The 24552-nt window shown below is 44.2% G+C and overlaps 2 protein-coding genes and 1 pseudogene across 3 annotated transcripts in view; 1 reads left to right on the forward strand and 2 right to left on the reverse strand.

The window, feature by feature from the left end:
- The window catches only part of WDPCP (WD repeat containing planar cell polarity effector), a 392539-nt gene extending 391802 nt beyond the window's left edge, over nucleotides 1–737 (reverse strand). For both annotated transcript variants that reach the window (XM_075535189.1, XM_075535188.1), the window contains exon 1: nucleotides 170–737. The gene's annotated coding sequence lies outside the window, so the exon portion shown is untranslated. The remainder of the gene's footprint in view (nucleotides 1–169) is intronic.
- MDH1 (malate dehydrogenase 1) lies at nucleotides 632–13387 on the forward strand. The gene is made up of 9 exons (XM_075535190.1): nucleotides 632–1012; nucleotides 5653–5751; nucleotides 6576–6672; nucleotides 8569–8744; nucleotides 9973–10095; nucleotides 11041–11217; nucleotides 11700–11813; nucleotides 12280–12369; nucleotides 13062–13387. Exons 1-9 carry the CDS (start codon nucleotides 989–991, stop codon nucleotides 13185–13187), a joined length of 1026 nt encoding a protein of 341 aa, XP_075391305.1. The 5' UTR covers nucleotides 632–988; the 3' UTR covers nucleotides 13188–13387.
- Nucleotides 13388–13820: 433 nt separating this feature from the next.
- LOC142431001 (spermine synthase pseudogene) lies at nucleotides 13821–14544 on the reverse strand (annotated as a pseudogene).
- Between the last annotated feature and the right edge of the window lie 10008 nt (nucleotides 14545–24552).

Here is a 24552-nt window from a genome sequence, read left to right on the forward strand (position 1 = left end):
ACTTAGAGCGAAGGGACGTAACTGTCAGGGTACCACACTCAAAGCATCACGCTTGCAACCCTACGTCGTAGCTGTCACCCAGCCAGCTAGATGAGCTTCAGTTTATTAAAAAAAAAAACTCCAAACCCAGCTCTACGGTTAAAAGAAGCCCCTTTGCCCTCGAGCCTACCTCCGAAATGGGAAGACGAACAGTCCCAGGTCGCTTCAGAGGGGCAGCTCTGCAACCCCCCTTAAGTCGTTATTGGATGATGCCCAGGATGGAGGATTCCCCAGGATCCAGCACGGCGCAGCGCGTTTTCTGGTCCTTCTAGGCCTTGAAGCAGGCGCTTCTGCCAGAGTTCCTCAGGTGCTCCCGGGTGCCGACTAGTCCGCGCTCTCTAGCCTCGTCGCTTAGCAACAGGTGAAGCCGTCCAGGCTTCCTGGCTCATTAATTCCCCCGCCCCTACAGAGTGAATACAGGTTCAAGGGTTGGTTTTTTTTCGGATTTGCTTCCGGGTCGAGTAAGCTTTACGCAGCGGAAGTCCTCTTTATTTCTTACACCTCGGTGGAGCCTAAACGTCTCAATTACGTGCAAGTGGGTAATTACTAACAGATGCTGTTCGTCTTTCCTCCCTCCAGTTACACACCCCTCCCGTTCCGCCTACAGATGGGCGCCTTCAGGCAAGACTTTTCCTCCTGAGCCCAAACCGCCGGCTGATCATCGTCCTCCAATCACAGAAGACGTCCTCGCCTGCGGGGACTATTTTGCAATAGATGAACGGCGCAGGAAGAAGGGCGGAGGAATACAGCATTTCGGGAAGTGTAGTTTACTGCGGGTCAGAAGTCCTTCGAAGACTGCGCCAGAACCACGGCCGCGTAAACTACAGTGCCCAGAAGGCGCCGCGGTCAGGAGCCGAGACCTTCCTTCCTTCACACCGCTCACGCTCCTCCAGACGCTTCGGTGGTAGAGGTGACCTGGCTCCCGGCGGCTGGTTGTGCAGGTGGAAAAATGCCCTCGCCGTCCCCAATCATGGTGAGTGTGAGCCTCTGGCTCTTGCCCACCTTTTGTGCACGGGTTCTTCTCTGGCATTTCTCGCACTGAAGTGCTTTGGGGAGGCAGTTGTGCAAGGCGTGACCCTTCGCGCTCTTGGAAGAGCGGAGCCTTGGGAGTCTCCTGTTCATTCTCTGGGGACGGTCGCAGTGACCTAGTAATTGGAAAGGGATTCATTTCCATCTGGGGGACTCTTCGAAGGATTCTGGAGATCTCACTGCAGCTGGAGAAGCTTGATTTCAGTTCTGTTGCGTGGCAGGGAGAAACGAGCCTGCGGGTCTCCTCCTCAGGACGTTGGGTTTGATACTTGGGGCAGGGGAGGTCTGCACTTCTTTTGCCGTGCCTTAAGCCTACCATGTTTTATATTAGTTGTTGTTTTTTCTCACAAAGTCCTTGGAAGCAGAAGGCCAGAGCCCGTAAAGGTAGCGCTTACCAGGTGCTGTAGATTACGATCTGCGTTTGGAGATGTGTTTCCGCCATATCTAATTTCGCAAACTGTTATTTTAAACCTATTCGTTAATTTTTTGCAAAGCCGGGGTTTTATATATTTATTTATTTTTGGAACGACCACATCACGAGCTATCTATCTAGTGCAGATACTCTTTACTGATGTCGTGAATTCCAGGAGCACGACTTTGAAGTGTAATATAATGTAACCATCTTGCCTGTGAGATCTGGCTCTCCTTGTCTCTACTGAAAGGGAGAAGGTGGGGGTGGTGGGGAGACTCTGACGTAGGCATAATCTGCACACAGTTTGAAGGTGACCTTTGACTTCAGACTGAGAGAAGATTGTTGCAGTGTTTGTATTTATTTGGACTATCATTCCTCCATTGTCTCATACTATGGATGGAGCGAGGGGAAATGTAAATGAATTGGAAATTTCTCAGAACCTGAAAATGCATGCTTTCAAGGCAATGCTTGACTTCCTCCACCTTTACAAGGAGGCCCTGTGTTAAATTTAGGTTTCCTTTGTGTTCGTTAGATAATTATAAATGGTTTCAGTGGGTTCTCCCCTAATTTTAGCAAGAAAGAAGATCTTACCAGAAAACCTTAGGCTTTATTATTTTAGAAACAAATGAGATCTTTAAAGGTCTCCACTTCAAATCTTAAAATCACGAAATTATTGAAGCCCAGAGACAATGAGGAGGCGCCATTATGGCCCTTTTACTAGACTACTGATCCCCAAATTGGCAGTTCAAACTCATCAGCTGCTTCTCTTAAGAAAGATGGGGCTGTTTGCTCCTGTGGAGATGTACAATCTCATACTTGATGGCAATGGTTTTGGTTTTGATTTGGAAAGAGAATGTGGATTGTTTCTTGCTACTCAATATGGTATGGCCCAAGGGTTCCACACACTCCATTTTACCATATTGTGTCACACAGACCCCAAATCAAAGCATTCTGAAAATCCACTTTATTTTCTGTCCTGAACAATGAGGCCCGGCCATTACTTGGAATTTATTGGGACCTGTCCGGAGCCATGAGGCCCGGCCATTACTTGGAATTTATTAGCCTGAGCTCTGGGTATTCTTCCACCCCAGCCTACGTGACAGAGCACTGCACCTGTGTTTGATGTACTTAGCTTGCCAGCCATAGATAAGGAAGTCCCTATCTGTCTGTATGATTCTGTTTAGTGGTCAGCAGTCCCAGAAAGTACCCAGCCTGTAAAGCTTAAGCAAACATGGTGTGATGTTCTTTAGATAAGCACCTATATGCTGCTTCCCCTTGATTGGGTAAAAGATTGTCTTCGCCCTATCTAGCGCCTGCACTTGATTTGCATAACATGCCACTTCGCATACCTGGTTGAAGACTGTAAGCCGTTACTGACCCACGGGCAGGGCGCGCTCCCCCGAACTCCCTGGTTGGTCCATCACCAAAGTAGCCTAATTTACATGTGCAACGAGTGTTTCCCTTTCCCTGGCCCATATAAGCTGTAACCTTTGTTCAATAAATGAGACTTGATCCGGCTATTGTCTCCATTTCCCCTGTCTCTTGTCCCCCCAAGTCCCACTCCTCCCCTCCAGGGTCCACGTTGAAGTTCCCACAGGTTGGGACAATTTTAAGTAATAAGTTCTTACTGCAAAAACAAACTCAACTGTTATCAGCATTTATTCCTTGCCTGCAAACTCTGGGGATTCTAAAACTAGAAGGGAATATGGAGATTATTTTCCCTAACATTAAAATGTGATTTGGTGAGGTCCCATGACTTTCCCAAGGTCACAGAAGTCCTGGGGTCCCTGATTCCTGTGTTGCATTTGCTGCACTTTCGGTCAGTGCCAGCCTCGGCCTCTGGAAGGTCACCCCACTACAGATAACATGGACACTCCGCATGATCCGCAGCCCTTCTCTTGCTTGGCTGCTCAAATGGTTCACCCCTCCTTCCCTTTGAGAGACTGTAGGGGCAGCACTGAGGTTGAGAATAGTCAGCTGTCTTTTGAAAATCAATTCAAAGCATTGTGGGGTTTTTTTAAGGGGTGAATTCCTTGATGGTGCCCATTGGGAGTCATACAAGAATGACTGGGATAAAGGAATCCAAATGATAACTGCATGTCTTTTCTGTTACAGAAATAGCATGGTAAAAAGGCTTGAGTCTTGCTGTGGCATAACAGGACAAGAATGTGGACTTAAGCTTTAACCACTGAGATTTTAGCACATGCGCAAAGCAGAGAGCTTGCATCTGTAGGAAGGTCATTAGTGCCCTGCCAAGAGCAAAGACATTCGTGCTTCGGATCTTGGCAAACTAACTGCCCAGAGATCTGAGCAAAGAATAGTAACCTGTGTTCACACTGTAACATTGTGAGAAGCCAGGGGGGTTCTCGCACCCTGCTGCTTTGCAACTGCAGTGGAAAGAAAGATGAAAAACAACAACAAAGGAAGCACTTCCTTGTCTGTTTTATCTTCAAACCATGCTTCAAAAGATTGACTTGCCTGCCTGTGAAAATAGTTTGCCCAAAGGTACACAAACTGCTGAGGTGGAATTAGCAGCCGTTCATCAGTTGACCACAGCCCCTTCACTCAGGACTGATAGACTTGCACATCTTTTTAGTCCCTAAAACTGACGACATTCGTCTTTCTTTTTTTAGGGGGGCACTCATCTTTTCTAACCATTTATCTACCTAACTTTCTGAGAGGTTAAACCTTTCAAGATTAATATTTATTGTATCCCATTTTCTTTTTAGCAAAGTAGCATCTGTTGGTTTTTTATTGTTTGCTGTTTTCCTTGTCACCTTACCATCACTCATGCAGCAAATATTTGCTGAGCAGTGTGTCCGAGTCCAAATTTGAGGCAAAGGGATATTACTTTCCAAGGAATTTCACAGTCTAGTGGAGATGAAACAAAAACACTGAAACCAAACTCAGTACCATCCAGTGAATGCCAACTCGTAGCAACCCTGTAAGAACAGTAGAAGTGTCCTGTGGGTAAAACCGTAGAACGCTGCCTTCCCCCTGCTGAGTACTGGTAGTTTCAAACTGCTGATCAACCCTATATGTAACCACCAGACCACCAGGGCTTTTATGGTAAACCACTGTCTATCAGGGTCTTTTGAAGATAGTCACAGTCTGTGCTACAGGGAACCTATGGGTCTCGTGCTTTCTATGCTTCAGCCCTTAAAACTACCCTGCTTTTAGATATTACTATTAATATTAGCTATCACATTAATTAAAACAGCTAAATTGAAGAATAATTGCTTTGGTAAAACTACTTCAATGTGCATAGAAACTCACTGTTAAATTCGTCCTACCCGTAAAGGATTCTATTCAGCAGATGAGAAGGTGGGTGACAGAATAGGAGTTATAAGACATTAGTGGCTGGCTGCCAGAGAAGCCCTGGTGGTTAGGTAAGCACTGGACTGCTTACAAAAAGATTGGCAGTTCAAACCCACCAGCCACTCCCCAGGAGAAAAATGAGGCTATCTGCTCCTGTAAAGATTACAGCTTAGAAGCCCTGTCTAGGGTCACTGTGAGTCAGATTCAGCTCAGTTGCCTTACGTTTGGGTTTTACGTGTCCTCCAGGATTTGCTCTGTAATAAACTATCACCACATAATGTTCATTAGCAACTTCCTTGGTTCTATTTTAGTGGTAAAATATTCCCCCGTAATGTGGACAAGATTATGTAAGCAAATTCAGGATAGCATTTTTAGCTCCCTGAGTTAAGTAACACACCTAAATCTGCAGCCAAAGTTTGCATCATCCAAAAGAAGTTCTGTTGATTTGTGCGTGCTTTCTTCCCTGGGACAAGGCGATGAGAAAGCTTTCTGCTGAGCTACATGCTAAAGAGACTTTAAAAATGTTCACGAATGTTAACATGTGGTTGTCTTCTTAGGGAAAAATCCCAAATATCTCTGGGTAGAAGAGTAATCTGTAATAAGATGTTGGAGTCCATGGGTGACACAGTTAAGTACTCCGCTTCTAACTGAAAAGTTGGTGGTTCAGCTATACCTCGACACAAAGCACAGGAAAGGCCTGGCAAAGCACTTCTCCCAAAATCAATCCCTGAAACCTCAGTGGAGCTCAGCTCTACTGGACACATGCGGGCTCACCAGAAACCTGCATCCACTCAGCAAGGGCTTATTCGTTCTCCTTGTGGTGTTAAAATGTTACTGGCATTCTTTCATTGCAGTCGGAACCAATCAGAGTGCTGGTGACTGGAGCGGCGGGTCAGATTGCATACTCCCTGCTGTACAGCATTGGAAATGGCGCGGTTTTTGGTAAAGACCAGGTAGGAGCAACTATCTGTAATTCCTTTGTTATTAGAGGGAGAATTAGAATTGCAAACACGTTACAAAAACGGCAATGGAATGGCTAATCTCAATAAATGTAATAGGCAAATTGCCCTCAGTAGAAGCTGGCAAAGCCTTTGTGTGCACCCCACAAGGCCTTGAAAACGCGTTGCAAAGCAGAACTATTCCACTGACTGGTTCAGTTTACTTGGTACATCGGACAGGGGTGTCAGAGGGAGTTCTCATTAGAGGCGGGGCTGTTCGGTGGGATAGAGAGTTACTGCATTAGTGCTAACTTCGTAAAGCATGGTCTTAAGCCTCAGATTGCCCCAAACAGGCAATTCTGCTTTCTGATAGGAAGCAGGCACCCACCCTCCTGGCCCAATTCAGTAGCTGTGATTGCTGTGCATGGACATGACGGTCTACAGTTTTTCTATATATATTTATTTGTTCACTTATGCTCTTTCCTCATTCTGGACACTTAGCTTTTCATGAGCTGAAGCCAGATAGGCAGCTATTGGCATCTAGAGCAAGCTGGGGCATGCTGCTTGAATTTGATGTTTTCCCCCATGACTGCCTTCAGGTTTCCGTGTGGCTGGTTTCTCGCACTGTGCCTGCCAGCATGCCATCGCTGGTTGGCTGCCATTCCTCCCCCTGGGAGGTGCTGTGCTGGATGCATGGGCCCTTCAGTAGTCACGCACAGTACTTACTGTGGATCACCACTGGAACTGTACATACAGTTGGAAACATACACAATAAACAAAAACTCTGTGACTCAGTGGCGTAGCCTACACTGACAGGTGCTGTCCTTGCTACTTGGCAGCCCCTGATCCTCGTGCTGTTGGATATCCCCCCCATGATGGGGGTCCTGGAGGGTGTCCTGATGGAGCTGCAAGACTGTGCACTTCCCCTCCTAAAAGGTGAGTGCCGGGGGGAAGAGGGGGTGGAGGGGGAAGGATCTGACAGTACTTAGCACTTTGTAAAAACTCGGCTTTTAACATTAGAATGGTTTATCTGCCTCTGACTTAGCGATTTGATAAAATGACTTTGTTTTGGGATTTTTTTTAACTATAACTGATAAGTTGTTTACCAAGAATATGTAAAGATAAAGGCCAGAATTAGCCAGTGCCAGGCAAACAAACAGCTATACATTTTCCCCCCAAAATACTTGCACACTTGAATTTCTGTGTTCAGTATAATATTGAGCAATGTTGGGTGTACTATTGCACAGGAGTTACACCCCTGGAGCTGTCTACATTGAATGCTACATAGTCTGTTCACATGGGAGCAGAAGCATCTTTTCCAATGGTGTCTGGAGCTGTAAAACTGCACTGAGGCCAGAAATCGGTCAGCTCCTCTCTGTAGCCTTCCCATTGCGAGGAAATGTGAAATCCTTACCCTCTTACACCTCATACTCTGAGAAAGCCCCCTAGAATTCAGCAAAAGCACCTTTGAAAATCAGTGAACTGTTGAACAAATGTTTTTAATATCATTTGATTGAAAGACTTAATTAAAAGATAAGTCAAGTTACAAATGAATTGGGCTCTTTTTTCTCTGGGTATTGCCTTCATGTGTGGTCTTTATCTTTTGATAGAGATTGATTGTAAATGCAATCTGAAAAGTCTGCACAAAGCAATAATATATGTGCACTTCCAAGAGGAGCCATAAAGCTGTTCAATAGACAGTCACAAAAATCTCTTATGGACAGCATTTGGTTGTGTAGAAAATGAATACCTTACTCTGCTACGGCTGTCCTGCTGGCTCTTTACCACCACTCTGTCCCAAGCAGCTTTCTCTTTGTTCCTGTCTCCCACTTACATTTCTTTCTCACTTTGAGTTTTCACCCCCGCTGTCCCTACTGGGCCCAAATTATACTCGGCTTGACCTTGGGGGACAGCTGTGACTCTGACAGAGTCAGCAAGTGAAGATGGGTGCCAAGGAGGAGCAAAATAGATTGTTGTTCCCCCAGATGGTGTTTTTGCATGTGTCTGTTCAAGTTCCGCTGCCTTAAAACTTTACCACTGAGAAAGCTGGACCCACATCACGGCCTTTCAGTATCCGGGAGAGAGTGCAAGAGATGATATATATTCTTTATGCAGAAAGCACGGGGTGTGTGTTTAATGGACTAATACTTACTGCGGTATAGCCCTAAACTCTGAACTGACCTGGGCCATATTACAGCTTCACGAGCTTTTAGTGACAGCTCGGTCAACTCTATACCTCAGTGTCTTCATCTGCATAATGGAAAGCTTGAGCTTGAAAATGCATATAAATTTCAGCCTTAATCCCTGACACAAAACTCCTCAGTGAACACTTGTTTTTCATGTGTTACAGCCTTAAAGTAACGGTAATTTAGAGATTAGGTGACTTGGTTGCTATTTTGTGTGATCTGTGGTAATTAATATGGGTAACAACTATGGCTTGAAGAGTATCACATGCCTTGCATTACATATGATTATGGAAAGATAGCTGTCGAGTTTTTTGAAATCGTGATCATTATTGAAATACAAAAGCAAAATTAATTTATTGGCATTTCTATTGCTGCGGTGGGTAATACGAAGGGGCTTCCAAAAGTTTGTAGGAAAAGTCCATGATCAATCTCAATTTTCCACAAGCTTGTATGTATGTGTATAGACTATGTACACCAACATGTAAAAGTTTTTGTTCTTAGACTCCTACAACGTCTATTAATTTGATAGAAAGGTGAATGCTTGCTACTACCTAGTGGAAGAAGTAATTGGTAGAATCAGTCTGAAATAGCAAACCTCAGGCACAGGTGTTTGAGTAGCTCTGCTTGTTCTGTGCCCTGCTCCTAGATATCATTACAACTGACAAGGAGGAGGTCGCCTTCAAAGACCTGGATGTGGCCGTTCTCGTGGGCTCCATGCCAAGAAGGGAGGGCATGGAGAGGAAAGACCTGCTGAAAGCAAATGTGAAAATCTTCAAATCCCAGGGGACAGCCTTGGATAAATATGCAAAGAAGTCAGTTAAGGTGACCAGCGCTCTACTTTATGGAATGTTTGTTAGTATTTAAAGTTCTGTTTTAGGTGGAAAAGTCACCTACCTTACACCGCCCACCAATCCCATTCTGCGGACTTCATTTTAAGTAGTTAGCTTTTATTCTCTGGTAATTGCTAACTAGAAAATAATAGAAATGAGTTGAGTATGAGTCTACAGATTGCTTAGAACAAATTCTAAAGTGGTTTTGGACTCGTAAAACCCAGGCTGCTTAGAATGGTAGTACTGCTTATACGGTAATCCACAGACACTGGCGTCTTCAGGGGCAGTGGAATGGCATGTCTGCAGCTTACTCTCAAGCGCGCCCACACACACAGAACTAGAGAGGAAAGTAAACAGTCCACGGGAAGGAGATTTAGAAGCCAGCCCTTTTTAATGTACTTGTAGAGTGTCTGTTGGAAATTACCGTATATACTTGAATATAAGCTATCCCGAATATTGGCTGAGGTACCTCATTTCACCACAAAAACTGCATTAAAAATGTGCTGGAAAACTCGGCTTATACACAACTACATACGATATTTGAAAATAAGGGTTTTTCTTTTATTTTTGTTTTGGGTTTTTAAAAAGATTTTCAGGGCCTGAAAGGCGCAATCCATATTCCAATGTCTTTTAGGATTAAAAGACATATATCCCAACGTGCTTTTTCTCCTATAAAGATTGATTCAATAGGAAGTTTGGGGCAACAGGGCCCTGATAAACTGTATTTTCACTAATCTGCCAAGTGATTCTTAAGATAGGGCAAACTTAAACACTGTTAACTCATTGAGGCAAATCATATCCCTAAAGTAAGTTGCTCAATTAGAACTTTCATCTCTTGCATACCACTGTTAGAAAAGTGAAAATTCCGCAAGTGAATTCAAAGTCTGAGTTAGACACGCATGTGGCTTATCTTTTGTGACAAGCACACAAATCCTCTCTCTGTCTTGGCATGCAGCAAAATGGCGAGCCGCGGCCCTTCGCTCGTGGGCATTGCCCCCTGGGAAGCGGCTCCTGTAAGTAATGGTGGCTGAACTAAAGAACCCTTTACTGTCCACAGTCAGGCCAAGAACTAGCAAATCAACCACAACTTTGAGTGTACGCTGATAACACTGCACGTTCAGCACGTACGCAAGTAGTTCATGGTTTTAAGTCATATTCTAAGACGGTTTTGTCAATCTGTACACTGGCTATAACTCTTCTGCCCCTCCCCTGCCCCCTAGGTTATCGTTGTGGGCAACCCAGCCAATACCAACTGCCTGACTGCCATGAAGTCAGCCCCATCCATCCCCAAGGAGAACTTCAGTTGCTTGACTCGTCTGGATCATAACAGAGCTATGGCTCAAGTAAGAAGAATGCTAATTTCAATCTTTGGGATATTGCACGCTACAGCCTTTTCTCTCACGTTCAAGAAGCTAATTAAATGTACTTGCTTAATGTTCCCTTCCTCTAGTGGTTAGCACCAGTCATACCACTTGTATGATTTCCAAGATGGTTTGTAATTTATTTTTGTCAAATGCGGAGAACACTATTGAAACAGGGAGCTGGGCTTTTTCGGTGTGTGTGAAATTCTGCTTCATTTTTCCCTTTCAAATGTGAATTTTTAACTTTTATATCTTTTTGATACTGTTTCCATGTTTAATATTAAGTAGTTCACTTAAGAGCCAAATATTAATTCCTATAAATGTTTCTTACCCCTTGGAGTCTCAGCTAAACATGTCAAGAAGTTAGTTAAGTCGGCCAAGCTCCAAGGGGTAAGAAAAATTGACAACAATCCCAAGGGCCATTCAAAGCTCAGAGGCCATGCTGCTCAATCAGGCAAGGTTCCCAGGCTTTCTCAAACTTGAGGTGGTCATGGAACCCTCTGGAGTCGCCACAACGTCCGGCACCAGCCATACCTTCCTTTCCCCAGTGCTTTGGACCACTGCCCTCATCACTGATGGGTCTGGGAGGCCAGTCCTGTTTCTTAGGAAAGACCTTAATTCCTTTGAAGAAAAAAGGTACTTTTACTGGAAGATGATGAAAGATCTCAGCTAGAAAAAAAATTTTTTTAATAAATAAACACTTCTTCCTTGACTGGGAATTGATTATCTGAGGGGGCCTCAAAAAGTCTGGGAAGGTATTTCTGAAACTGTTCAGCTCTGAGGTGCCGGGAAGGCGAAAAGACTTGACATTTGCTAAGCTGCTTTTTCCTGAGAGTCCCCGGTGGGATTTTTATTTTGCGTTAAGGACAAAAACATGTCGCAATTTGAAATAAAGCTTCTGTCTAAAGCCTGTTTTAACTTACCTAGCTTGCTCTTAAACTTGGCGTGACTGCTCGAGACGTAAAGAATGTCATCATCTGGGGGAACCACTCCTCGACTCAGTATCCAGATGCCAACCATGCCAAGGTGAAGGTGCAAGGAAAGGAAGTCGGTGTTTACGAAGCGCTGAAAAATGACAGCTGGCTCAAGGGAGACTTTGTCTCGGTAAGAAGACCAGTTGGCCCCATAACAACACAACATACAGACCTCTCGAGCTGGCCCTCCGCCCCCCACCCCACTGACTGGCGAGGCTCCTCCAGGAGGGCAGGCCTAGAGGTTGCGAGGGTTCTCTCATAGTGAGCCAGCAGTGGTCTGATCTGACTGACCCGCCTCATCCGTTGTGTGCAAATCCCTAAGGAGTGTCCAAGTGGAACAATGAGCGTGGGCCCTCGCCCTCGATGATCTTTCCACAGAGATGCATTTCTTGTGTGAAGGGTGGGGTGGTAGACTTCTGGTGTGGGGGTGACTCGTTTTCTCTGGCCAGTATATTGGGAAGAGGCTAGTGAGGCTGACATTGGGTGATTGCATCATTTTGGAGGGAGCGCATTACTCTGTGGTCACAGCCCTAGCCCCCATCCCCAAATCAGCTTGGAATGAAAAATTCTGTCATATCAAGTGATGCTCTGCCTCTGTCTGCCTCACCCCAGACCGTGCAGCAGCGAGGCGCCGCTGTCATCAAAGCTCGGAAGCTGTCCAGTGCGATGTCAGCGGCGAAAGCCATTGGTGACCACATCAGGGACATCTGGTTTGGAACCCCAGAGGTGAGCACTCGGTGATTGGCAGAGGCTACTCTCAGGCATGCAGGTTATTCTCACGTTCCATCTCAGCTGCCTACAGCCCAAGAACCGTGGAAAAGCTGCTTATCCCTCTGATCTGTTTCCTCAGAGCATTGTGGGCTTCATTGTGATAATATATGAAAACCATGTAGCCCAGAGCCTGGCACATGATCGTGGTGACTGTTTTATTCCTAAAAGCCTATGTTGAGCCACAACTTCTCACAAATAAGTGAGGGTTGTATTTTTCCTGCCTGCTTCACTTGTGGGTTGAAGGTGCAATGGGGTAATAGCCGTGAAATTTCTCCTGTCCCTGGTGATGTTTCCTTACACCCTTACAAAGGTGTGCACGCACAAGAGTGTCACCAGGTCTAAGTCTGTTAGTTCCGGAGTCATTTGTCCTTGTAAGCAAGTTGTGGTGCACTGGGAGAATGTCTACTACTGTGGTTTTCAGGGCGAGTTTGTGTCCATGGGAATCATCTCTGATGGAAACTCCTATGGTGTCCCTGACGATCTGCTCTACTCATTCCCCGTCGTCATCAAGGTAAGGAGGGGGCTTTGGGCTTTTTCTCCCTTATAGAAAAGTAGTTACATGTTTTTCTTAAGGAAGCTGGTGTAACTTAGCCTAGCAGGTGGTCCCTTGGCTAAATTAGGTATGTGCCTGAGCTTCAGGTGTATGTGGAAGACAGGTTTCTCAGCTTTGCAATTATGTGACGTGCAATTACAGGTGACTAAAATGCTGAAATTAACCTGGAAAGCAAGCTTCACTTCTTCCCCGTAAAGCTCCAAACCAAACCGAATGCATTGCCATCTAGTCCATGCCGACACATAGCGACCCTTGAGGGCAGGGTAGAACTGCCCTGTGAGTTTCTGAAACTAACAGCTTATGGGAGTAGAAAGCCCCGTTGCCCCTAGTCCCCCCTGCCCCACACAGTTGCTTTTAGTACTTTTATTTCTGAATGAAGCTGTGGATTTAAGTACTGTCTCTTTATTATACCTGTGAAATAGTTATTTTGCTCACCAATTAAAACCTTATTTAATGGCTTTTCCTAGATTCAGCGTGCTCTATGTTCAAGCGTTGAGTGTTTTTCACTTATCCATTAAGTTAATTAAGGTTTGGATATGAATTCTGCTTCAGATAAACCTAGATTTTACTACCATTTAAGTTGCACCCTACTGGGCATTCACCTCTAGTTTAATTGTAAATGGCTCTATTTGCGTTTATTTTTTAAACAGAATAAGACCTGGAAGATTGTTGAGGGTCTCCATATCAATGACTTCTCACGTGAGAAGATGGATCTTACTGCAAAGGAACTGACAGAAGAAAAAGAAAGTGCTTTTGAATTTCTTGCCACTGCCTGACTAGACAATCATCATGTTACTAAATGCCCCAAAGCTGAGGAAGCTAAATGTCGTCTTTGACTGTAGTACCAAGTAATAATAAAGCTATACTTAAAGTACTTGTAGGGAGAAAAAAAATTCACATTTTAGGGATCACGTGTTCTTGACACAGATTTGTGACCGTTTATCATCATGGTATCAGTGTTGCATTCTAAATAAAAATATATATTCAAATGAAAATGACTCAGACTCTACCTAGTATTTCTGACTATTTTCCCATCAGAAAACAAAATAACACACGTCCAAACTTAACTAAGGAGTTGGTTTGGTTTGGTTTTTACTTTTTTTTTTCTCTTCAGACAAACATAAAAGTTCTGTAATACTATATGGAGTACCATAAATTGAAAGAAAAAAAGAATGAGATATTTTATATTTTCCAATGAAGACCCTCAAAACGGCATTTTTTTTCTTCACATGAAATGGCTTAGGAAGGCCACTAAAGCCATCACTGAGCAGTAGTCACGGTGTCAAGGCTACGTGTACTTTAATCTTTGGCTACCATATATCTGCCTCTTGGTGAACACACACAGCCTAAGTGGAAAGACAAGGCAGTCTCTAGAAAACGTTGGGCTATACGTCTGTAGTGGCATTAATCTAAGCCCTAAGACAAAAGAAGGAAGACAATACAAGGACGCCGTTGGAGGACTTGTCTATCCCACAACAAAGGATATCTACCATCGTGACCATCTTTGGTTTCAGTTTCACTGTTTCGCATAAGATGCCCCCATCTCCACCGCCCAGAATCAGGGCATCTTTGCCAGTGTAATCTTTTCCACTGCCTATAATGGCCGGGGTGTACGCCAAGTCACTGCCAAATTGACATCTCCGCTGAGGGTGAGAATGTCTCCAAATTGCTTCGAGTGTAGAATTTTAATGTTCTGATAAGGTGAATCTTCATCATACACCACCTTATCGATGTCATACTCCACCAGGCGCCCGTCGGCAGTGGGCCAATATCTGTCGATGGGCCCCCTCGAACAATGGGTGGGTAATCACTTCACCCTCGCAGAACTTTCCTGATTCAGTTCTTTCATTCGTTCTATTTTGTTCAGAAGCCTGTCAAGTTCTTGGTTGCCGTGTGCATCACTGTCGTAGCTCTGAATGTCCAGCAATACCAGTCCGTGGGGGTAAATTCTCAAATTGGCAAAGCTGCCATTTTTGTTGGTGTAGGTTGCTAAGTACCATGGTCCTGCCAGGTGTGCACCGACTCGGTCATTCCCTGCTCTTGGAAAATGGACTGCAGGCCTTTGAGAACGGTTTCGCCAACTGCTTTGGCGCAGAGCGAGAAGTCCAGGGTGCTGTGTCGTGCTGCTGCCATAGTGCAGCGGAGCCCTGGGCCATGCCTGGGAGGTGGCGGCAGGAGAGTGCCTGGTTTGGTATTTTCAAATAAGCCCAGGCAAAGGCGATGGTGAAAACTGTTACAAGTTAAAGCCTGGATCTCTCTTTTTAAATAGAACTGTAAACTCTACCTTGGGATCATGAATCTATTTCATTCGGCATATTTTTACACAATCTACACTATGCAGTTAAATACCTATCTTAAAGGTTCTTGCTTTGTAAGTAGTTTAAACACTGGTTATTAAATAGGTTGTTGGATCCCATCAAGTTCGTAGCAGCCCTGTGTACAACAACGAACACTGCCAGGGCCTGGGCCATCCTCAGTGGGCCCTGTGCTTGAGCCCATCCACGCAGTCACTGTGTCAATTAAACTCCTTGAGGGCCTTTTTTTCCCCGGCTGCTCCTCTAGGTTAACAAACATGTCCTTTAGGAACTGGTCTTTCCTGACAGCACATGAATGTGTGATCAAGTCTCACCATCCTCGCCTTTCAGGAGCATTCTGGCATACTTCTTCCAAATAGATCAAGTGTGCCCATGGTACTGCCAATGTTACTCTCCAGACTTCCATTCAAATGCATCAATTCTTCGGTCTTTATTCAGTGTCCAACTTTCACGTGCCTATGAGGCAATTGAAAGCCACCATGGCTTGGGTCAGGACAAAATAGGCTGTAGATATCAAGAGCGCGTGTGAGGGCGACGCAGGAGCAGGCACTGATTCGGAACCAGCTCAGCACAGATAATACTTGTTAAGTTTCATGCCATCAGATGAAATGATAGTCATTTTTCATGATAGATGAAAAGATGATAGGCTTCCCTTGAGGTGATCTATGACAGATAAAAGACCACTAACCACTAGCCAGTCCCGCAGAAATGTCTGTTAGTGCTAACTGGTCTCAATATGAGCTTATCAGAAATGGTCATTGGTGAGGGCAGATTGGCATCTTTGCATCATGGTCTGCAAAACCAAAAACCCACGAACATCGGTTGATTCTGACTCAGTAACCCTATCGGACAGTAGAGCTGCCTCAGGGTTGCTGAGGCTACAATCTGGAAGCAGATTGTCACATCTGCCTCCCAAAGGAGCTGGTGGGGTTGAACCCCATACCTTTCAGTTAATTAAGCCCTGAACCAGTGTGCTACCAAGAGTCCTGCACAAAATTTCTAGAAACCACCAAATCCATTGCCCTCAGGTCAAATTCTGGCTCCAAGTCAGAACAGTAAAACAGTAAAACCACCTCATGAGGTTTCTAAGGCCATGAATCTATATGGAGACAGGCTTACATCTTTCTCCTGTGAAGCAGGTGTTGGGTTTGACCCTTTTGGTTAGCAGTTAAGGGCTTAATCGCCTGTTACTGCCAGCGCGCCTTTGAGTTTAGGGTACTGTCTAGTGTAGAACTGCCCTTGTGGGTTTCCAAAGCTGTAAATTTTTAGAAACAAAATTTTCAAATAGAATTGATAAAAAATATTGTTTCTAAAGAAAAGTTCCCAGTATTGCGTTATCTGTTCCAAATTCTTCTATACCAGGACTAAAACCAAAAACCATACCATCGGGTTGATTCCAACTTAGCAAGTATTTAGGGTTTCTGAGGCTTTAAAGGAACAGATAGCCCGTTCTTTATCCCACAGGGCAACTGATGGGTTTGAACCACTGACCTTGCAGTTAGCATTACAGCTCGTACCCAACTAGAGCTATCAAAATACTTGACACTGGAACTTTGCAAAGTACAGTTCTCTCTCTCCTTTTAAAATCATTTTATTGGGGACTCGTACATCTCATCACCATCCATACAGCCACCCATTGTGTCAAGCACAGTTTTATCTGTTGCCATCATTTTCAAAACGTTTTCTTTCTACTTGAGCCCTTGGTATCTGCTCATTTCTCTTTTACCAGTTGCTTTTTTTGTTAGCACCTTACCCATACTTCCCTTATAAAGGGCAACTATTAATTGGTGTCCTCCGTCCAGAGCAAAGATGTACAGAGAAAATCAGAGGTGCACTGAACTTGCTCATGGACCAAGTGAACAGTCTCCACCACCCTGAGCCCAGAAGGACTGGATGGTGTCTCTGCAAAGGATCACAGTAGAAGGTTCTGGATAGAATGGGAGAAAATGTGGAAGAAAACCCAAATTCATAAAAGACAAAGACAAGACATATTAGTGGAACCACCAACACTAGCCCTTCATCACCCTTCTGGGCTGGAAATGAATACACCCACAAGGCTCCATTTTCAGTCAAGCAAGAGGTCTATACACAAGAACAAAAACATGGGAAAGGTGCACACACTCAACTATTTGAGATCAAAAGAGCAGCATTTAACTGAGGACCAAGTTCAAAAGGAGGAGGAATGGAAAAGCAGGAAACAATTCAGAAGTGGATAAGTGAGGATCGTAATCAAAGGTACGAAACAAAATGTGGATAAATTGTTGAATGACAGCTGATTGGCTCTGTAAACCTTTACCTGACACACAAAAAAGAAAACTCTGTCTTAGAGTCTTAGAGGGAAACTAGAAATCTAGAGGAGGAAGGACATTTTAAAAGCAAGCTTCCGGTTGGCTTCTTTCATTACATTCGCTTCACTTTGTGTAGGCTACAAGTGAAGAACACAAACGATTCAAACATTTGAAGCTAACTGAAAGCATGAAAATAGAGTAAGTTCATGTAGAATTTAAAAGAAAGTCTGTATAAGAGTCACAAGGAGGTACAACTAGAAGATGATATCAATAAAATTAAACGAATGTCTAATCATACATTTGTGTAAATTAGCCTGTTGTGTGGTTTTCTTAAGTAAACTCACCCAACTCCTGGTGAAGTAGTCGTTACTTAGCATTGAGCTGCAACCCACAAAGTCAGCAGTTTGAAACCACCAGTCTCTCCAATGGAGAAAGCTAAGGCTTTCTACTCCTGTAACCACTTACAGTCCTGGAAACCCACAGGGGCGGGTAGTTAGACCCTGCCCAACAGGGTCACTATGAGTCGGAATTGACTGGACACCAGTGAGTATGTTTTGGAACTCCTTAGATCACAGATCATGAAAGAATGAAATAGAAGTGCTAGGAGCATGGAGCCTGAAACAATTTGCACCCCCCAGAGTGAGTTGTTTAAGGGTGAAATTTGACTTCTGTTTTCTGATGAACAGACCAATCATGGGCTTGGAAATGAGGCGATCACAAATGTAGATCCTGGTTCTAGCTCTTCTTTCAATTGTTCTTCAATAACCTTTCTAAGCTGTGATTCCTAAATCTACCCAGTGGACAAAATAATCATATCTCAAGACTTCTGTGAAGATAAATATAAAACACATAGTAAGACATCAATTTTCTATTGAGTTCCTTTTAAAAAAACTCCCAAGCATCACCTCAAAATCTGTCGTGATCATGCATCCATCGAGTGACACTTCCCAAGCCCACCTTTGCTTGTCATTTCCTGCCTTTGCATACCCTCCACTCTGGACGTGGTAACAACTGGAACAGCTAAGGTTCACTCGAATGTTTCCCTGTCCTTTGCTCTTACATTTCTTTCCTGCGTGGTCTGCATTTTTCTGCATCTCTAGCTATCCTTACAGATGTATTTATCAAGGAAAAAAATCCAAGGAGTTATTGATCTGCTCTGTTAGGACTAGTTCTGCAGAAGGTGAGGATTGGAATGCTGGTGCTAATAATTTATTAAGTCAATATTCCCAAGAGAAATTGCCAAAAGGAACGACCAGAGGTAAAGAAGAGGAACAAGGAAGCGTGCATTCTGCCAGGATCCTTCGCCATGGTCAAGCCTGGGAGTTCCTCACGGAAGCAAGGGACAGATTTTTGGAATCACCTGGGGATTTGGTGAAAATACAGATCCCTGGGCACCATTTGAAACTTAACAAATCAGAATCTCTAGAGGGAGGAGCCTAGTAATGTACATTTTCACAGATCCCCAGAACATTATAATTATCAGCCAAGTTTGGGAACTGTGAGGTTAGCGGGTGGATGTATAAGTGGTTGAGGGCCATATCAGACCTCCTCTGGTTAAACAAGGGGGAAAGAGAAGACAACGCCACACCAGCCCAAGGGCACTTGCCATAAGTCAAGACATGCCTCCAACCTTCAATTGCCTTTCCCCTATGCTAACACCAACCATCCCTCCCATAATAGCCTACTCCTCTGCTTGATTGAACAATCCATTGCAATGGCCACATAGAACTCACAGACAATACTCACAATTATGGGAGTTTATTAGGGAAGCTAATGGATTAAATTTGTTAAGGATACAGTTCTCCGCCCCTCCCTTCTCTGCAAGGCCTCTTCTCAGTCATACTGGCAGGTATGTCTCTCTCTGGGTGTTGATAGGTCATTGGCCTATCAGCCGTGTGTCTCTTGGTGGTGTCTTGTTGCATGGGCTGGGAAACCTGGTGCTCTGCCTCATGAGCTCAGTGCTGAAGCCTCCAACATTTGAAGCAGGGACCTGCTGTGGCTCTTCCTTCTTGATGGTCATGACCTTCCCTCTGCATGTTTCTGAGATGGCTCACTCTTAAACCCAGCAGAGCGGTAAAACTGACCAATCCCCAAGTTAGACTCATCACGAATTATTTACAAGCTCATGTCCTTTGTTGGGTGGAAATGACAAAGAACCTGTACAGAAGAGTCATAGTAGGCTAAAAGGCATCTGGGCAGAGCACCAACATTATACCCTCAATCAAGCCTCCCTGTCTTACTGACTTCTGATGAACTTTAACAAACTCTCGATTTTAATGCTGTACATTTAAGAGATAGGATATATACCATGAATACTACTCATGATCTCTATCTGCATCATTTTGTACTCCTGTTTTTTTCCTCTTGGTTTGTGTCCTGAGAACAATCCTCTTTGTTTCAGTCCAGGGCTGAATTCCCAGCCTTGCCAACTCACTCAGGCTGGCAGCTGGCTTGGCAGTAATACCATCATCAGCCTGGAGCTGAGGGGCTTCAGCATAAAGTCACTCTGAGCCTCCTGTTTATTAATTTATTCAACAGAGAAAGATTAGTCTGTGCCAGGCACCATGCTAGTCCCGGGGACAGTAAAGACTTTTATCTGTAGATAGAACTTCAGATTGAACATGCAATCTACAGGAGGAAATGTTAGTGAAAAGTAAGTAGCAATACGCTTAAAAGTACAATAAATTCTTTGAAAGAAACTGCAGAGTTAATGAGAGTTGAGGATTTACTTAGGTAGCGATGTTTCTGACAAACGTGAAGTTTATATCTATGTACCTGGAAAACAGCAGAAAGTAGTTGTTTTGTTTTTTTGTTTTTTAAAGCTCCTCTTTTCTTTGTATTCTAAGGAGCCCTGGTGGTTTTGTAGATAAACCCTGGAATGCTAACTGAAAGGCTGGTGGTTCAAAACTACCAGCTTCTCAGTGGAAGAAAGACTTGATAGTTGGTGCCAGAAAGACGACATCCTGAGAAACACCGCGTGTCAATTCCACTCCGTCCCATAGTGTCTCCGTGGCAATGGGTGTGGTGCGGGCTTGTGTTTCAGGTAACAGCTTGCTGCAAAGAACCGCCCTTCCCCCTTGACAGGATCCTGCCTTGCTGACTGTAACAAAGCCAAACACAGACCCTCAGGTTCCCATTCTTTCCCTCATAAAGTGAGTAGCTGAACTGTCAAGAGGCACTAAATACTTATTAACCAAACTGGGGTTAAGCTTCTCTCCTTCCCCGAAGACCCTGAACTTTGATCCCACCTCAGCCGGAGTCAATATGCAACCCCTCCTCACCACCTCCTCTTGAAAATAGACTGGCCGCCGTGTTGAACATGCCCTGGTCTACTGTCCGATTGTACACAGCCCATCTCCTCCCACTGATCTGTTCTAGCCTAGTTTCCTTCTCCCTATAAAGGAACTTCATGGTGACTAAAAGAAAGGCCTCTTCATCTACTTCTGTAACATATGACAGCCAGACAGCCCGGTGGAGCAATCCAGTTCTGCAACGGAAAGACAGCAGAAGCACATGGTGGAAGCAGCCTTTCAGCCACAGGATGGGTTCAAGACACCAACATTTAGGCTAGTTTTTTGGGGTTTTTTTTAAAATCATTTTATTAGGGACTCATACAACTCCTATTACAATCCATACATCAATTGTGTGAAGCACATTTGTACATTCATTGCCCTCATTATTCTCAAAACATTTGCTCTCCACCTATACCCCTGGCATCAGATCCTCATTTTCCGCTCCCTCCCCACTCCCCTGTCCCTCATGAACCCTTAATAATTTATAAATTATTATTTTGTCATATCTTGTTCTGTCCCATGTCTCCCTTCCCCCACTTTTCTGTTGTATGTCCCCCCAGGAGGAGGTTACATGTAGATCCTTGAAATAGGTTCCCCCTTTCCAACCCACCCTTCCTATTCCCTCCCAGTATCGCCACTCAGACCACTGGTCCTGAGGGGATCATCCGTCCTGGCTTCCCTGGGTTTCCAGTTCCCATCTGTACCAGTGTACATCCTCTGGTCTAGTCAGACTTGCAAGGTAGGGTTCGGATCATGACAGTCGGAGGTGGGGGGAGGAAGCATTTAGGAACTAGAGGAAAGTTGTATTTTTCATCGTTGCTACATCGTACCCTGACTGTCTCATCTCCTCCCCAAGACCCTTCTGTGAGGGGATGTCCAGTGGCCTACAAATGGGCTTTGAGTCTCCACTCTGCACTCCCCCACTCATTCACTATGGTAAGATTTTTTGTTCTGATGATACCTGATACCTGATCCAATGACCCCTTGTAGGCTAGTTTTTAAAGTTAAACATAAAATGATTGCACTATCCAGGGACTACCAAACAAGTTCACCAGCAGTAGTAATTTATTCAATGGCATTGTTTGTTTTTTTAATAATAAAAAAACCCTTGGCCTAATCCTTGAGATGTTTAAAGATGATATCATCAAGGCATTGTCCCTTTTGTCCCCCAAACCTCTGGCAGTGATCATTTAGAACAAAGTCTCTTCTCATTAGGTCTGAGTTTGTATTTTAGTTGGTGGCTCGCTAAGTCTTTATGAGGGGCTGTTATGTAAAGCTAAGATCTGAAGAATAAGAGGGGAGGAGAGGCTCCTTCCTCAGTCCCCAGATGAAGAGAAGAATAAATGGAAAAGTCTTGAGACAGGAGAGTACTCCTGTTTCAGAAAAGAAAAGATCCATGAATCTGGCTCAAACTAGAGCTGGGATACCCAAACCAAATTAAACTCACTGCCATTAAGTCCATTCCATTGCAGAGCGATTTCTAGACAGAGTTTCTGAGACTGTAAATCTTACTACAGAGTAGTCAGCCTCATCCTGCACCCAAGAAGAGTCTAGTAGATATGAACCATGGACCCTGTAGTTAACAGCTCACACCTAATCCCAATGCCAAGAGAACTCTTTGTAATAGGGCTCAAAGCAAGAGTTGGTGAGGTAGGCAGAAGCAAGTCCATGCTGAACCTCCACCTTACCAGGCTGAGATTATACTCAGACATCTGGTCTGCATGTCGGACTTCCCAGAAGTCCGCTTGACCCACACTTTGAAAAATACCTTCTAACCGCTACACAACACAAAACATACCTGGCACTTTTCTGGTGAGCTGGATTGACATTATTAGCCATCCCAGGTGTAATCATTCCTATCTACCAGGGAGGCAGCTGGAGTTTCTAAGTGGTGAGCACAGTGAACTTCTCAACTAGCCCAAAAGTTGGTGGTTCAAAACCCACTCAGAAGGGTCTCCGAAGGCAGGCCTGGTGGTCTGCTTTCCAAAAGACACAGCCTTCAAAACCTTGGGCGCATTCTATTCCACACACACATACACACACACTGGAACCAACTCTATGGTAACTAACAACAGTGGAGTACTGAGTGACACAAAGGGTTTGTAGTTTTGCTCTGTGGCACTTGGACCCTCTGCGTTAGAATCAACTTTGACAAGGGCAGTGGGGGGTTAGTGCCTTCCGTGAAGAAGATCCAGGTCCAACACCTCGATGCAATTACCTGTCATCTGTCAGTGGAGGCTTGTGTATCCGTATGGTGCTACACATGTGTCAGGGGAGCTTTCATGAGTTGGAGGCTGACTGAGTGGCAGCTAACAATAAGACCATATAGGATTGGGCTAGGCTCAGATAAAGGGAAACCTAAGTGTTACTTCGCTGCTCACATTGTGTTCAATGATAGAAGAAAATCACTTAATTCATTGCTATGGTACCAGACTCTCTTCGTGCACTGCCATCATGGCGACCCAATAGGACAGGGTGGAACTGGCCCTGTGAGTTTCCAAAACTGTAACTCTCAACCAGAGTAGAAAGCCCTGTCTTTCTCCCCCAGGAGTGGCTACAGATTTGCAAACTGTTGACCTCTCGGATCACAGGCCAATGTAATCACTATGCCACCAGGCGCCCTTTTAGGTACCAGACTAGTCTAGGGAAAATTTATCACGGTGAATTTTTTTAAACCATTTTATTGGGGCTCATACAACTCTTATCACAATCCATATATCCATCCATTGTGTCAAGCACATTTGTACATTTGTTGCCTTCATCATTCTCAAAACATTTGCTTTCTACTTGAGCCCTTGGTATCAGCCACTCATTTTTCCCCTCCTTCCCCACTTCCCCCTCCCTCATGAACCCTTGATAATTTATAAATTATTATTATTTTGTCATATCTTATACTTTCTTACGTCTCCCTTCACCCACTTTTCTGTTGTCTATCCCCCAGGGTGGAGGTTATATGTAGATCCTTGCAATCAGTTTCCCATTTCCACCCCACCCTCCTTACACCCTCCCGGTATTGCCACTCTCACCACTGGTCCTGAAGGGAACATCCACCCTGGATTCCCTGCCTTTCCAGTTCCTATCTGTACCAGTGTGCATCCTCTGGTCTAGCCAGATTTGTAAGGTAGAATTGGGATCATGATAGTGAGTGGGGAGGAAGCATTTAGGAACTAGAGGAAAGCTGTATGTTTCATCATTACTACGCTGCACCCTGACTGGCTCGTTTCCGCCCCCCGACCCTTTTGTAAGGGGAAGTCCAGTTGCCTACAGATGGGTCTTGGGTCCCCAATCTGTACTCCCTCTCATTCACAATGATTTGATTTTTTGTTCTTTGATGCTTGATATGTGGTGATTTTTTTTCATGCAAAAACAAAAATTTTAATGTGTGACTCCTTATGTCTTGAGCTTATAATAAGAAAAATCAATATTACATAAATATAATTTTAAGACTCTAGTGCTTTGGTATTGCCAATAATGGCAGTTAGTTGATCATTTTGCTTATGCTTGCTGGAAAAAAGCCATTTGCTCAATTCCCTTCTTAGATGGGAGAATTTCTTAACCATAGCATTCCCTACATAGAATAATCATAAAAAATGAACATAGGGATATTAGTGAGCATGTGAAAAAATATATAAAAATAAAATCTTTGAGATAACTCAATAAAATTTCTCTGATTTTTAAAAAAATGAATTATACTAATGATGAAACTCTTTAAAGTTTTTTGTTTTGAAAAAAAAGCAAGCAAGCAAATCATTTTTGAGCAGACACAAGAGTAAAAACAGGCCTTGAGTAAATGGAAACACAAATAAACTGGGAAATAGATGGGAACCAGGACCTCTTACTGAGCCTGCTTTGACTGGCAGGTCCTCTGAGGCTGAGCTGTGTCCAGGATTACAGCCTCACCAGGAGAGGAGGGTTTAAGAATTCCCCACTAAGCCATTCAAAACAATCAATTCTTGCATATGACACTGGGGGGGGGGGGGGGGGCGGCGGCCTAGGGAGTGTGGAGGTGCCACACTGACCATGCTTTTGCAATCCAAAGCTAACAGTTATCCATGTTCATTGGGAAGAAGTCATTTACTGGATTTTGAATCCAAATTCAAGTTCTTTGGATTTGTTGGAGTGATAATATAGACTTCCAACTCAGCTATGAAACTCAACATTTTTCAGAGTTATCTTGAACTTATTATGCATGGATTTAAAAAAACATCAAAATAACTAGACTGTACTCTGAGGAAGAAATTAGGA

The sequence above is a fragment of the Tenrec ecaudatus genome, chromosome 17 (assembly GCF_050624435.1).
Source record: "Tenrec ecaudatus isolate mTenEca1 chromosome 17, mTenEca1.hap1, whole genome shotgun sequence".
Lineage (NCBI taxonomy): Eukaryota > Metazoa > Chordata > Mammalia > Afrosoricida > Tenrecidae > Tenrec > Tenrec ecaudatus.